General features: G+C 37.7%; 1 protein-coding gene across 3 annotated transcripts in view; it reads right to left on the bottom strand.

Moving 5' to 3' along the window:
• EEFSEC (eukaryotic elongation factor, selenocysteine-tRNA specific) overlaps window positions 1–15,142 on the bottom strand; it is a 124,427-nt gene that overhangs the window by 90,544 nt on the left and 18,741 nt on the right. For all 3 annotated transcript variants that reach the window (XM_053989601.1, XM_053989600.1, XM_053989602.1), the window contains exon 2: window positions 640–847. In XM_053989601.1, coding sequence (XP_053845576.1) covers window positions 640–827 — 188 coding nt within the window. In that variant the 5' untranslated portion in view covers window positions 828–847. The remainder of the gene's footprint in view (window positions 1–639; window positions 848–15,142) is intronic.

Below are 15,142 nucleotides of genomic sequence, written 5' to 3'. Positions count from 1 at the left end.
AAACAAAACCCCATAATTGCCATTAGAGGCAACTGTCAAATGTTATTGGCATATATCCTGCTAATAAGAATAGTTTAGGAATACATTTGGAGATTCAAAGTCAAGTGGGAAAAAGGCTGTTGAGAAACTTCACATGCCCGAGATACAACAGAACAAGCACATTGCAATCACACCCAGATCAGCAGTGCTTTCAAAGCATCATCAAGCACAGACTGCACATGGCAAAACTCAACTTTGGTTCTTTCTCCTCCATACTCTGAATCCTATTCCTTAAGTTCTTCGACTCAAAATGTGACCAAATAGTTATATCCCCTTATATCCCAGAGAAAAGCAAAGATCTGCTGTAACCACATCCAACAGTTCTTCACCTGAATATTCTGGCTTTGTATTATACTATCCAAACTCCAAGCAGCTCTTTAAATCGAAAAGCTTAATTACAGGAAAATATTTCTCTACATGTGATACTTGCAGATGTGAATTTGGAATTGCATCTGAGTTTCTGTGAAACTTTTCACTCCCTTCTCATCATTTCTGCTAGATGTGCCAGTATGTTTAGAAGCACGTTGGAAGAGAAATGTTGGTATTTCTGCCAAAATAAATTTTGCTACAAGTTACCTGTTAGTATTACTGTTCACTTACTTGGTATTTTCCAAGGTCTTCTGCATTTTCTTAGTCATCTTCTCAATGGCACTCTGTCTCTTCCCCTCTGGAAGGAGATCTATTTTGTTCAGGACTACCACCATCTTCTGGCAGGCAATTTGCCCAATTACCAAGCACTCTGCTGACTGTGTCTGCATCCCTTTTGTCACATCTATCACAAGCATCATTAAATCGATAATCTGGGCACCTGGAGGAGAACTCACAGTCAGTATTGCCACAGCATAAAAAGATTAAGGATCATTTTCTCAAATCATTTCCATTTAAAATTGTCAACATATGTACAAAGAAAGACAAAATACAAGTCAAAGTAAGGACTGAATTCTACAGCTCTTTTGAAATTAAGACCTTGGGAATTTAAGCTATTATAGGCTATCACTGAGTCATAAGAACCAGGGAAGAATGTGGTAGTTTAAGTCTAAGGCTGTTATCACTGCATTGAAAAAATACTAAGAAAATTAAGCTTGTAGCAACACAGGCATGACATTTGCCTCAATTAAAAATTATAATCTAAGCAGCCAAGCAAGAATCAAATACAGCCAAAGAAACACATAGCAACACTGCAGGGAGCTGCACACTCAGAGCAACCCCAACAAGAGCCAACCAGGTACCCATAAAAACATTCACAAGCCTCAGTCCCTACCTGCTTCCCACCATTTTTCTTTCCAAGCCCAAAATTTCATAAAAGTGAAAACCGTGATCACCACCAGAGATAGGTTTATCCCAAGTCTAAAGAAATTCTTGCATCCCTCAATGTTAGAAAGAGGCAACTTAAAAGCTGCAGTGTATTGCCATTAATTCCCAATTCAGATCCACATAACTTGAACAAGTAATTTCAAACACAGGAACAGAGATCTGATTCCCAGATCTCTTTGTAGAAAGGTTCCTAAATTTTACCTATCACACTTATGGATTATTTTTATTTTTCAAAGTATTGCTGCCATGAACCCTTCATCTTTTGATTGAGGCAACCTGAATTTCATGGATTTAAATTAGTTTTCAAGGAAGCTTTTGATGAACATTGGGCCTTCCACTAATTATATTCAGAATTTTCTTGTTTCATTTGAGGTAACTGAAATGCTCTGAATACCAAAACAGAAAAATGCAACAGACTCGAGTATTGAGAAATTTTAAACATAAAAAGTAAGAAAAAATTAAAGCTGAAGTACCAGAAAGTAATATGCCAAAAAGAGTACATTTTGAAAAATGATGAAAGCTAGAATTCATGCAAAATTCCAGTTCTCTAACTTAAGTACTTTTAATATTGGCCTTAAGATCAGAAGAACAAGAAATCAATACAACTGTTCCTTGTTCCTCCATGCTGTCCAGCCTTTCCTTTGCCTTTTTTGCTTTTAAGGCTTTTACAATGGCTACGACAACAGCTCCCCTTGTTCCTAGTTCCCACGAACTCAGGATAGGAAATCATTCCGAGGTTGAAGTGCATGGGTGAATGAGTGGGTGGGAACTACAAGAAAAAAAAATTATGGCTACAAATGACTATTTCAACCTACCAGACCTTTCATCTTGTAATAATGAATGTTAAGCCCTTCAGAGCACTAACTGGATAATTATGATATTTCCAGTGCTTCTGCAGAATTTTCAATCATTTCAAATATCTCTCCTTGACAAAGCAAATATGGGCTTTATATCTTCGAAAGTAGTTTGCATTTTTATTGTTTCAGGAATTGTAATGATTTAGACCTTGCTTAAATTTCAACACAAACATCATCAAGTCTGTATAAAAGGCTCAGACTTTATACACCACCCAAGTGCAGACTTAAAGGTCAGAAACCAAGTGAAACAAACGGCATGAAAATAGTTTGAGTGGGACAAAGCACTTACCAGAATGGATCCATTTTTGTGAATGCGTGCAACAGGGCTGTTTTAAACCTAATATACATATTTAGTGTTACACTGCTCTACACAGCTGACATCCTCAAAAGGAATGGGAATAAATAATAGAAACCAAGCCATCAAGTCCAATTCTTTACTAATACTATAGAAAGGACATTCTGGTAACACAACAACGCTGCAGCTTGAGCCTTACCAAACATTACTGTGACTACTAAAGCACAGTGATCCTCGTGCTCCAGAATTAAGCCAAAGCCACCAGATCCAAACTTGGCCTTGAAAAGGGTAGCTGATAAGATGCATTATGTACAGCGTGGTATCTTTCTCTCCAAAAGAACACAAAATCTGCACTGAATATGTAGTTTCAGTTAAAGGGGTCACTTTACCTTAAAACTCAAAATCAACTGCTTCAAATTAATTTGTTATACATCAAATACTTGCACTTGCTGTATTTATGAATCTGTTAGCAGCACTTTAAAAAAGCCATAAAGATCATCAACCCAGTTGCTAGAAGGTCGAGAATGTCTGCCTTGGGGCATTGCCTCCTCTTCATAGAGCATACACAAAGAGAAATAACCGTCGATTCCATGGAGAAACTCCAGAAACACCAGAAGACATACCATGACACTCCAGACAAAAAATACTTCAAGTCAAGGAAAGCAGCAGCACACACAAGTTCACAAACACTGCCAGCACAATTATTGTGCCTCCTCCAAAGCCCCAGTGTACTGATGGCCACAGCTCCTAAGAGATGGCACAAGATGGGACAGAAGGCATGGCATGCAGAGCTGGCACACAAGCAGAGTGGGAAGCTGCTGCCCTTCACAGGAGTCGTGGAGCCAAGGCAAGGACCACAACAGCACTGACAGAAATACCCGAACTCCATTCTCACTGAGACATGAGGATGTTTTGTAATGTTTTGTATGGGTCTACTGGTGGGTATCAAGGCAGGAGTGCTCAGGGTTACAGGACCCTTGAGTAACAAGGCAAAAAAAAAAAAGCTAAAACTTTGTTCCTCAACTTTCTTTTTGAGCTGTTTAATAAACTATCTTTGACACTTCACCTTCTTCTCAATCCCCCATCTTCTCTTACATAGTTTTACATTTTGATTTATTCTAGAACCCATTTCTTTCATTGCCCATCAGCCATGCAAAAAGTTCATTAAATACTGAAACAAAAACATCTAGAGAGAAGTGTACAAGCATTCACCAATGTCACATTTCAAATTAGGAAAGTTGGCAAGATGACTAAACTATAATCCTCTCCCATCTACCACAGAACACCTCATTCAATACATTTTCTCCTCATAACATATAAATCATAATAGCAGACTTATAATATATTTAACTTCAAATTCACTGCTTAAATAACCTCTAGTAACTAACAATCAGCTCACTATCATATCAGAGTTCAGTCAACAAAAGGAACAATATTTCTGAATAATTTTCTGCAGCAGAGTAAGATTTAACAAGGAACAGTGAAGCAAGGATGGACTATATCAGTATTCTCATTAATACAACCTCACTTGGAAAGATTTTTCAATTGGGACATAAAAATTTTGCAGATATGCTATGTGGAGACTCAAAAACAGTAACAAGAATAAAAAAGGTGAAAATATTACTCACACCTGCACTATCTGTGAACAAAATGTCAACCATGGGGTCTTGTGCAAAACAGAACAGAAAGAACAGAGAACTGAACTCCTCAAAAAAGGAGACAGAATATGGACCTACACAGTTAAGAATAGTAATAGGGAAGAGATTATAGACTATTTGAATATTCCTCAAACCTTCAGAGCAAGAAAAAGGCTTGAAATTACTTTGAACAAAGCAGAGACACACGCAAAGGACAGGTCTGCGTACAAGGAAGCACAGCAATCAAAAACATTTTATCTGCACTGAAGCAGATCACATAGAATCAATGAAAAAGTTAAACTAAGATACTCAAATTATTTCTTCCACAGAGAAAACAGGGGTGTAACCTTTTATTTGCCACTTCATCTGTGAAAGACATGTTCAAGAACATTGAAAAGATAAATCCTGACATGTGAATTCTCACTTTGCTTGAAAATGAAAGATCAATTATTGGAGTACCCTTTCTGTGATGACACACAGCTCAGATGAAGCCCTGTAAAAAGCAAATGAAATAAACAAGTTGTCATCAGAAAACACAAGGAGGTGGAGAAAGATGGGAATTATACTTCAAAGATAAGCAGCTAAACCACAGCAAAAATAAAGTAGATAGTCTGAGTGAAGAAAAACAAACAAGAAAGATAAAACATGAACTGAGAGATTCTGGATGACAGCCAGATACAGGAAAAACACAAGACCAGCAGCACAGCATCACAAAGACTGCAAGTGCCAGCTAAACCTGGAGGCAGCAGCACTCATTTGTATCACAAAAGTGACAGGGAACACAAAACTCAGAAAATAATAAAAATACCTTCACAGACAAGATAAAGAGAAGGTCCAGCTACTGCTTTGAACACACAATCCACGCTTGCTCCTGAATTTTGAAGATTATCTGATTTTATAAAGTCATCAAGGAAGTAATTTATTACTCTTTACGCAGGAGATTAGTTGAATCACAGATGTCAGAGATTATGACACGTTTCCAAAGAGCAGAAGGCAGCAGCTCAAGCTTCCCTAAAGTGCACTTGCAATATCACTCCTAGCTAGCTCTCACTCTTGGATCCTGAAAGAGCTCACCAGCTGCTGCCTGAGTACACTGAAAAAGAATAGTATGCCTTTTAAAAGTATGTGTATTGATGAACTTTTAGTCTTTTGGGGGAAATTCACTGCATTCTCTATATTTGCATTATTTATTTTAATGTATCTTCAAACCTTTGCTGAAATAGGAAAAAAAGCCTGCCCAGAGTTCTAGGCAACAAGGTTGCAGACCTTCACCCCCTCCAGAAAATCCACTCCTCATAAACGTGCTTAGTGTCACACACAATTAGTAAAAACCAGCTCTTATACCCATGTTCACAGAGAAACACCATGGGAGTAGCCAAGATATCAGATGCATTTTGGAAAACAGTAAAACACTATAATTACCATGTTTTATTCTGAAACAGAACATTCCATCTTAAATAGCAAACCTTCAACCTCAACCACAGAGGCTGTTGTAGTTCTGCATGTACATGAACTCAAAACACCTTCCATTTGTGCAGCCTGTTGCATGCATTTTATACCTGAACTCCCAGACTGAGCTGTGTCCCTACAGCAAAACATAATATTAAAACCAATTAAAAAAAAAAAAATTACAAAAACCCAAACACTTCAGCCTCATGTATTAATTTATCAGTTCCAAAAATGTATTACTATTTTATTATACATGCACTGAGCCCACTTTCAAAACCATCCAGTTATAATCTCCAAGCACTAAATTAGCTACCAATTCCTTACTGAAAAGCTCACTCCAAAGGCATCTTCAATAAATAAGCAGAATCTCAATTGGTTTGTCTTTACCAAATGTAGATCAAGAATATGTGAGCATTTTAGGTTGTATTATTTTAGCAAGCATAACTCAAGTTTTGCATTATATTCCCAGTAATACCTCAATATAAAGCAGACTTGGCTTCAAAAGGTAAAACCTGATGAGTGGAGGGAAGAAGAGGGGATCAGGTCCCTGTGTGAACAAAGGGGACGTTTTGCATGTCACACAAACATGGAACATAGGCACAGATTCTGAGTGGTGGCTTCTTTAAGCTACTGTGTCCTGTCCTGTTTGTGGTAATCTTTTTAGCTGACTTTGCACAAACAGTACAACTCTTGTTCACAGGCAGCAAAAGGAAGCAGAAAATGGAATTTGAAATGTAAAAATAAAATAATTGTGGGCTATGGGCTATAATTTGATTTCATGCTCTACAAGGAAATGAAAGAGGACTTCCTTAAACATACTTTTTTTTTTTTTAAATATGCTTTTTACCATGTTAGGATTTCCTCTAGTGTAGAAGAGAAAATAGGATTGTAGAAAATGTACCGTTCTCAAGTATCATTGCTACTCAAGGGCAAAGCTCTGTTTTAATGTGCACTTCCCATTCTGGGGAAGAGGAAATTCTTCAATTAATAAACCGGGTGGACTGAGGCGAGTTTTTAAGGTTTAATCAATTTCATCTGCACACAGGATAAAAAGACCAACTATTCTACCATTTTTACCTCCGCTATTCCACTTCCAAAAAAAAAAAAAAAAAAAAATTAAATCAACGTTTTATTTTAAATTCTTTGAGGTTAGTATCTCCTGTCTCAGGAAATATTGTCTGTATCATGCAGAGAGTATCCAACTTCCCCTTTCACAGCCCCCTCCCCCCACTCTTTTTTTTGTTAAGAAACTTTATTCAGCAACAACTAAATTATTCCCTGTTTCCATATACAGTTGCACCCTGGGAGATGTTACAAGTCACACAGGATTTTGCTAGTTACCTTAGGGGAGGCACTGTGATGAATAAGGAAGATGTTTTACAGGATATGGAATCCCCCAAAATTCAAACAGAAATAGGAGGTGTGATGCAGCGAGAGACATGCACTCAACCGGGGAACATGAATTACACATGAAGAAACCTTCTGTAAAGCAATGCAAATTGTGGATCAAAACTGATACAACTTCTATTAGGAAACACTTTGAAAAGAAAAGGAACTCATGGAGCTCAAGCATCCCACCATCATTTCCAAAGCAGGCCATCAGTAGCTCAGAGCACAAACAGGGAGCTGTGCAGCTTCAAACTCCAGAGCATTTGTAACATCACACAGAAAGCATCACTCTGGCAACCCACAACATTTCTGAGTGCACAGTAAAGCTTAAAATTAGAAGCATTATGTCATTGCATGAATTCTCTTCAGATGAGAACCAGCCACTGTGGTTGGTCTGTAACTGAGAGCTAGAAAGGGAAAGCAGTGTGGCCGTAAGGGCATAATTGGAAGAAGTCCGTTTCTTGTATGTTGAATAACACAACTATTACAGTTATTTATTTGTAAACATGAGTTCAACTCAACTACTAAGTAGTAGGTGATAACTTCTTATAAGAAATAAAAGGGTTCTTTTGCAAAAAAGATGTCACACAAGAATCCCCTTGAATATACTTTATACTTCATCTGGCAGAAGTAACAGTGTGCCATATTGTTCTGAAGAGGATAAAGGATAATGCCTCAACCATCTCCTTTTCAAGTCATCCAAGCATCTGTCTTGTTTGAATAACTTCTAACTACATGTCAGAAACAAGTCTGTGCTCTTCAAAGGCCTGTAATGATTAGAGTATGTCAATAAGCTTGATCAGCCATGCTGAAGTAGCACAAACAAAGCTGATAAAGCCTCTATGAAGGTCATGCTAAGAAAGACTGAGGAGTATCTTCCAACAAATTTTACATGTTGGTCTAGCCATTGTAATATTGTACATAGGATTAAGCTTATATGACATGGATGAGTTATTGAGAAAAAAAAAATCACTAACAAACCTTAAAGTGAAAACACTCTCAACAAACAGAGAACAACACAGGAAGAAAGATTATCAGGAGATCCTTTGCAAGGATTTACAGAATGTAAGGAGGCCCATGTTGTCTTCAGCCTCTTCAGAGGACAAGCTTGAGAAATGTCTGAATACTTTGGTAGTTTCCACCACTTATGGAAGAGAGACTATTCTTAAACGAGGCAAATACAGGATGCCCTTATGCAATCTGACTAAATTCACTGGTTAAACACACATTAAAATTACACATAGTTTTGTAAAAAACATACGTACAATTACAGAGAAACCTTCCTCCAAAGACTTCCAAATAGAAATGCACTACTAAAGAGAGATTGCTATGAACCTTTTTAATTTAGCTAACAAATTAATTTTCCTATACTTGTCCTCCCCTCTCCCCAGCACAAACAGAACCTCAGTACACCTCACCTCTCCCAGCCTGAGCATAAGCTAGAGCAGCACAAGTAATGGCCACTGCTAAGGACCCATCCTTCCACAGCAAAGGAAAGGCCATGACTAACATCCTTCACTTCCATTGTAAAGACGAAACATGCAAGGGAAAAAGGCAATTTTACCCTGGTTTCAAGCCAGGGCAATCACGCACTTCACTTTGTTATTGTGCTGATCTACATCACTGCCTGCACACAGGAGTGATCTAGAAGCAGCTGTCAGTGGAGCACAGCAGTGAAAGGCTCTGGCATCTGGTCACAGAGCCTGCAGCTCCGTGAGCTGGGAAGTTCCTGCTCCCAGTTACCTTTCCCAACACTGTGTTTATTTAGGCCTCCCAAAGTTTGATGAAAGGCAAAGTTGAAGCTCAGACCAGTCAGCTCAACCCAGCTACACCAGAGAGCTCTCCCTGACACTGGCGAGGTGACCCAGCTCCTGCAGCACTCCAGGGAGAGCCAGAGCTGGCACAAGCGAGGCAGCAGGACCCAAGAGCCGCAAAGGTGAAAAGGGAAAGAGCAAAGCAAACCTCCTTTTCCTAGGGACAAGACGCTGCTGCAGGGCAAGGGGTTCACTGAACAGCAGCCTGAGGAACTACAGAGAAACTTAAAGCTGAATAACAGTCCACATGTTGTTAGGAAGAATTGAAAGAAACTAAAGTACATGTGTATATACACAAAACTAGTGCAATTACTTCAGAAAATGGTGAAAAGATACAGTCATTATATGCTGTTCAATGCAAAACTGTTTTAAGTTTAGAAGCAGCAAAGAAAAGTAAAGTATTAGACTCTGCCTATATACATTATAATATTGAAATAAAATACTGCATTTTAATCTGGTCACTTTCTGGAAGAGGAATCTTAAAGATAAAGTAGCTTCAAAAAAGGAAACAAGACAAATGCAGTTAGGTCCTTCACAAAGAAAAATCCATGTTAACAGCACAGAGTGACAAAAGCAAATGAAGTTGAGTGAAAGAAGGGAAATAAAACACCTCTAATAAAAGAGCACAATCAATCATATAATTTTAAGCAGCACAACAATTCAAATTCAGTGTTGCTAAGTACCATTTGTTTTTAGACAATTAAAATACAGCTTTGATATTTACATCATTAAGAATTTAAAGCTACATCCAGCTAGATGAAGTTTAATTTTTTAATAAAACTTTTATGATTTTATCCTGTGTAAGAAGTTTTAAGATGAAACTTAAAAAAGGGGATATTTTATTCCATCACTTTCTTGTTTGTCCCTCAAAAACAATAATTTCTACTATTTCCAAAGAAAATGTAGCAAACCAGATGAGTGACTACTACAGTCTGGCATTTAAATTCCTGTTCTTTAAATAAATATTTCTCAAAAACCAGAAAATCACCCCAAATGGAAATCCAATAGACAATGAGGGGAGAGCAAAGCAAACAATCCCTGCCTTGTAACACAAATGCCATGTAATACATAGCATGTGTAAAAATGGAGGTAACGCACCATACGAGAGAAGACGTCATCCTTCTTCCATATGTACGAAAGTCCTTTTCTGTAATATTACCTATTACTAGATCTGAATTTCTATATTGACAGGGTACAAACTGGACAGAGTCCAAAACAGACCTCTACTTATTTTAATGCTGAAAACATAAACTATGGTACAGTTTAAAAAAGCCTACGTATCTTGGAAGAGCAACAATCATTCTGAGTAGACACAGATGACTGCTACAAAAAAAGGTAGCATTTGCAGAATTACTCAACACCGTGGTATTTCAGCTGCATTAATTTCTTTCTTGGCTTGAAGTCAAAAGTGCACAAATTGTGAATTAGTTAGCAAACATTAACTTTTTAAAAGTGTCATTCATACATATGTATATGCAAATACAGACACCAGTAAAAGCTGAGAATTTAAATATTTAGGATACTGCACAAAACTACAGTTTTAGCATTTTAGACTGAATGTCATTATACAGCTCATCAGCCATGGAGTATAATCTGTGGCATATAGTAAGAAAATCTATTATTTCATAGACTTAAAAGCAAAAGAAAGCACAGAAGAAACCAACTGGGTTATTACTATCCAAGTAACAAACCTGATTTGTCCAGGGGTGTTTGATGGGATTTTGTTTGTCTGGTTTTTGCACTACCTGCCTATACTACACATAGCAGAAAAAAGTTCAGTTTCATATTTTGGAATTTAGGCTATAAAACATTTCAGGCTATTTCAATATTTCTAAGTTCCCAAATGTCATACAGAAATGGCACCTGTAATTCCACCAATTCATATCAAACCCAAACTTAGAGATCAGCAATGAGGTGCCCTGTTCCTCTTGCCTGGAGTTGTTTAGTTCATAAAATAAGATTTCTCAAACAATGTGACAGTAAGTTGTGTAAGGAATCAACACTTTATGTTCATGCTTCAGGAAAAAAGGTGCAAAGTAAAAAAAATGGAAAACGGATACTTGTAAACCCCGGCTTTGACCTCCTCAGATGATATGGTGTGCTCAGCATTCTAGTAAGCTTTCCTAGTGCCTAATGAGTGATTAGTTCAAGTTTCAGACCTGTTACTCAGAGGTATTTTGTTTTGGTATCAAGGCCACGTGTGCTTTTGCATAGCTCTGAAGGGTTAAATGTAAGGTAACATTACACTTGGGCCTTACATAGTGACCATAAATGGTCCCTGATGGTCCATAAAGTCTTTACTGCAAACAGTGAAAAGCAAACAGGTCAGAGGACCAAGAAGAAAAAAATACCCTTTTTGTAGTCCTGACCCACATCAGCTTTACATTTGCTCTCTACAAGATCTCCTGCCAAGTTTCAAGAAAAAAAGTAACTATATTTGCACATGATAATGTTAAATATGTTGCAAAAATATAACTACAAGTATGACCATTCTGTCCTTTGCATCTTTCAAAGATTACAGACAGAGACCACCTTTGAAGCTATTTCCAAGACCTGAAAGAGAAAACAGTAGCTTAGCAGTATAAAAATAATCAAATATCTGGAAGGCCTGCAAAGGCTGAACCTGCACCAATGAGGACATGAGCCCATCTCCAGTTCTGACTGACTTTCACACATCTGGAGTCCTCTGCTCCATCTCTAATGACTCAGTTCACACCACACAGAAACAGACTATTCCCAGCTTCAAGAATGTTGCATCTGAGGTTATTCCACTAACTGGAGTGTGGAGACAAATACTGAGTGAAAGCCTCTGTGGCACCTACAACCATGGAAATTCCTGCTACATCCCTGATACTACAGGATGCTCAGGCCAGAGCTGACAGCAACCTACACCAGTATGCCTTTCACTAGGAATGATAAATCATGCAAAACCATGTTTATACTGGAAAGAGAAAAGCAGTACAAAAATTACTGGAATAACTTGATCTATTTTCCAAGACTGTTTCAGGGAGAGAAGCACATAAACAGCCACCAGTGCACACATTTTCCCTCAAAGCAGAGAGCTCTTTCAGTATGTGAACTCCTGTATTAGCTTTTCAGACAATTTAACACTCTGATTTCCAAGAACAGACCAACTGAAATGTTTCCCAACCATTGTTCATATTTCTGCCCATATTTTAATCTACTATTGCATACAAGCCCAGTACTGGACTCAGAGAGGGGGCAAAACCAGACTCATGAACAGTAACTATGAAGTGTCTATAAATTCTGTTCTCTATCAGTACTACTTCACACTCAGCTCTCCAACTTTTCAAGTTAACATTTGTACAAGATGGTATCCTTCCCTTAGCATATCTAGGATTTGATCACACCCATGCCCCCATATTGTAACACAAAGAGAACCAGCACATCTCAGAAATCCTTACACAAGCAACACACAACTTTAGCACTTGATTATCTCAGGATGAAAAGAATGTGCTATGCTTAATGACCAACTAGTTGGTTTTTTCCTTCCCAGAGGACTGGGGAACTGTTACTACAGTGCATCTATTACCTCCTGTGGGATGCTTTGGAGAATTACTGAATTATAAACATCTTGGAACATGTTAGAATTTCTTTAAGCATATTTTTATCAGTTTAATATTAGATGACAAGGAGACTTTTTTGCTATCTTTTGTGTTAACTTCTTCAAGTCCTGCCTAGCCAAAGGATATCTCACTGTAAATTCTTGCTCACTCTTCTGCCGTATCTTTGAAAGATCAGTCGAAAGAAAAGTTCCATGCAGCAGTCACTGGAGATAAGGACCATCACACAGGTAGACAGACCTGAATATACATTTAGATATGCAACTTCAAACTTCCAAAACCTATAAACAGCAGTTTGCATGCAGTTGAAAACAGGTACAGATATGAAAGTTGTACCTGAGAGATACTGCTGAACCACCTTGAAATTCTTGACTCCAATTAACTTTTCTCTACTTATATTCAATGTTTTAGGCCAACAACTCTGAAAATCATGGAATGCATTGGAGTCCCCAAGAAACACACCAATTATCACCTTGATTATAGAGATTTCCTACAGGATTCTCTTCTCTCCACCCCTCTGTCAATTCAAGGACACTAATCTTACAGTGCACCTGCAGCTTTAGATAGCTCAACCACCACCAGTAAGAAATTGATTTAAAACCTGGTACTGAGCAAGAGCATATTTCTACAAGACTAACAAAAATTAATTTTCTTAAACAATTCTGTCACCAAGCCCAAAAGTAAAACTCCCAACTCATCAGATTCTAAATCATTCTTCTACAAAAAAAAAAAAGTGTTCCAGACAAAGCTGAAAAAAAAATCTATGTGATTCTGCTCTTAAGTCGTTACAAGCCCTAAGGTAGCTTGTCTTTGAAATGAAGTAAGCAAAAGTCTTGCACCCTGCATTAAGAAACTTCTTTTGTATTAAAATCCAGTCCTATTAGTTTTTACAACATTGCATGCAACACACTGTCCTAACAAAAGAGTTATGGTAGAGTATGGGAAGCTATTCCTGCACAGCTCTCAGATGTGCTTCATCTGAAAATGCAAAACAAGATTTAAAAAAAAAAAAAATTAACAGTTTACATTTTGCTTTTTTTTTTCCTTCTCTCCTGTCCTCAAAAAAAAAAAACCCAAAAAATTAAAGATTGCTAGCGGCAATGAAAAATGCATTCTTTAATTTTCTGTTCACCCTCCACAATACTGAAATAACATCAGTCAGGGTTATAAACATGTGTAATTGCCAGGGGAATGTACAATACATTCAGAAACTCCAGGCCCACATATCCTGTAGCTCTGTACTTCACAAACAAAAGGTTGGGGAAAGAAAGAGGGGGTGGGGTATAGGGAATAAAGGCTTAAAGATTAAAGTCACAGGCAGAGACAGACGGCTCCGTTTTTTAATAACTGAAAACACTAGTTGTGCCTGAATGTGCTCATTGTTTTATGGTGGGGGGGAGAGTCTCTGCATGCTGGACTGGCTGGCGACAGAACTGCCTTTGCATCAAAAATAAGATTTGCAAAAAAAAAAAAAAAGAGAAAAGTCACCAAACCCACGCCCTAATTTCCCCTCTTGCAATGGTTAATGACGCTTTTAGGTAGCAGTCAACAAATTATCCCACCTTGCCTTTATTAAATTGGGGACAACTTCATGGCTGGAAGTATTACCTGATGGAAACAGTGTAAGACACGGCTGCAGAGATGGCTGAAGGTTTTATGCTGTGAAGGAACACAGACTATGAACAAGAACAGTCGTACATAACAAACAGGCACGTCTAGGGAACAACAAGCTTATAAATCAATTTCTGAGAGGTTCTTCACACAATAAAACCAGTGCTGCAAGGCTGAATTATGGTATAACCAGATTTTTATATGGTTTCAAGAAGTTCAGCTGTCATGAAGAAGTTCTTAAGTCCTTACTTTTTAAAAGCATCAGCTATATTTTTAGTGAATGAAAAGTTTCATGAGTTGGGTTCACTTCAGTCAGTAAAAAATGCTATTACCTTAAAATATTGCACTAGAGTGCTAAAAATTTGAAAGTGTTTCTTTTACACTTTAAAGTAATTTTTCTCTCACAAATTTAGGACTACAAGCACTTGCATACTGCATGGCTACTCAAGAGCCATAATTACAAATGTGTATTATTTTAAAATTCCATAATATTAATTTTTCTATTCCAAATCATCTAATACTTCTCATGATCTATTTTAGTGGAAAAACTTTTGGGTTAGATCCCACCAGGGCCTAGGCACTCATCTTAAGGTCAATGCAACGAGATCAGTTACAGAGCTGGCTGCCAATGACTACAGGTAAGCAAGCAGTCCCAAGAAACATATGTAAATAAAGAAATATTAAATCTTTCTTTCACTTTTATTCTAATCTAGTCTCACATATTACCATAAGAGAGCTTTTGTTTTACTGTATCTTTTTTTTTTTTCACCTGCCAACTTTGCTTTAAATATAGACAGAAAGGAGATAATTCAGTAAGACAACAGGCTCTTTCATCTAAAACCATGAAACTCCCAGTCATAACTTCTTGGGGAAGCCTAAAATAAGGAGCAGGGAGCCACACAACAGGAGTCAATGAAAAGTAGTCTCCTGCCCCAAGCAAGCATGCTGTGCCGGGAGGAATCAGTGGCCACAATACACAGGTCCTCAGCCAAAAATGTCAGGCCTGGAATGCTCCAGCTATCATCCCCTCTTTGTTGATGCAACACTTTTGCATCATCAGCCACTGGACATCTTGTTGAGATTAAAAATATTGTGGAGAGTTACTGTCTGTTCAGCAAGGAAAAAAAGACAAGAGCCCATGTCAGAAAGGGAG

This window comes from Vidua macroura, chromosome 13, assembly GCF_024509145.1.
Source record: "Vidua macroura isolate BioBank_ID:100142 chromosome 13, ASM2450914v1, whole genome shotgun sequence".
NCBI classification, from domain to species: Eukaryota; Metazoa; Chordata; class Aves; order Passeriformes; family Viduidae; genus Vidua; species Vidua macroura.
This window is presented reverse-complemented; position numbering and strand designations above follow the sequence as displayed.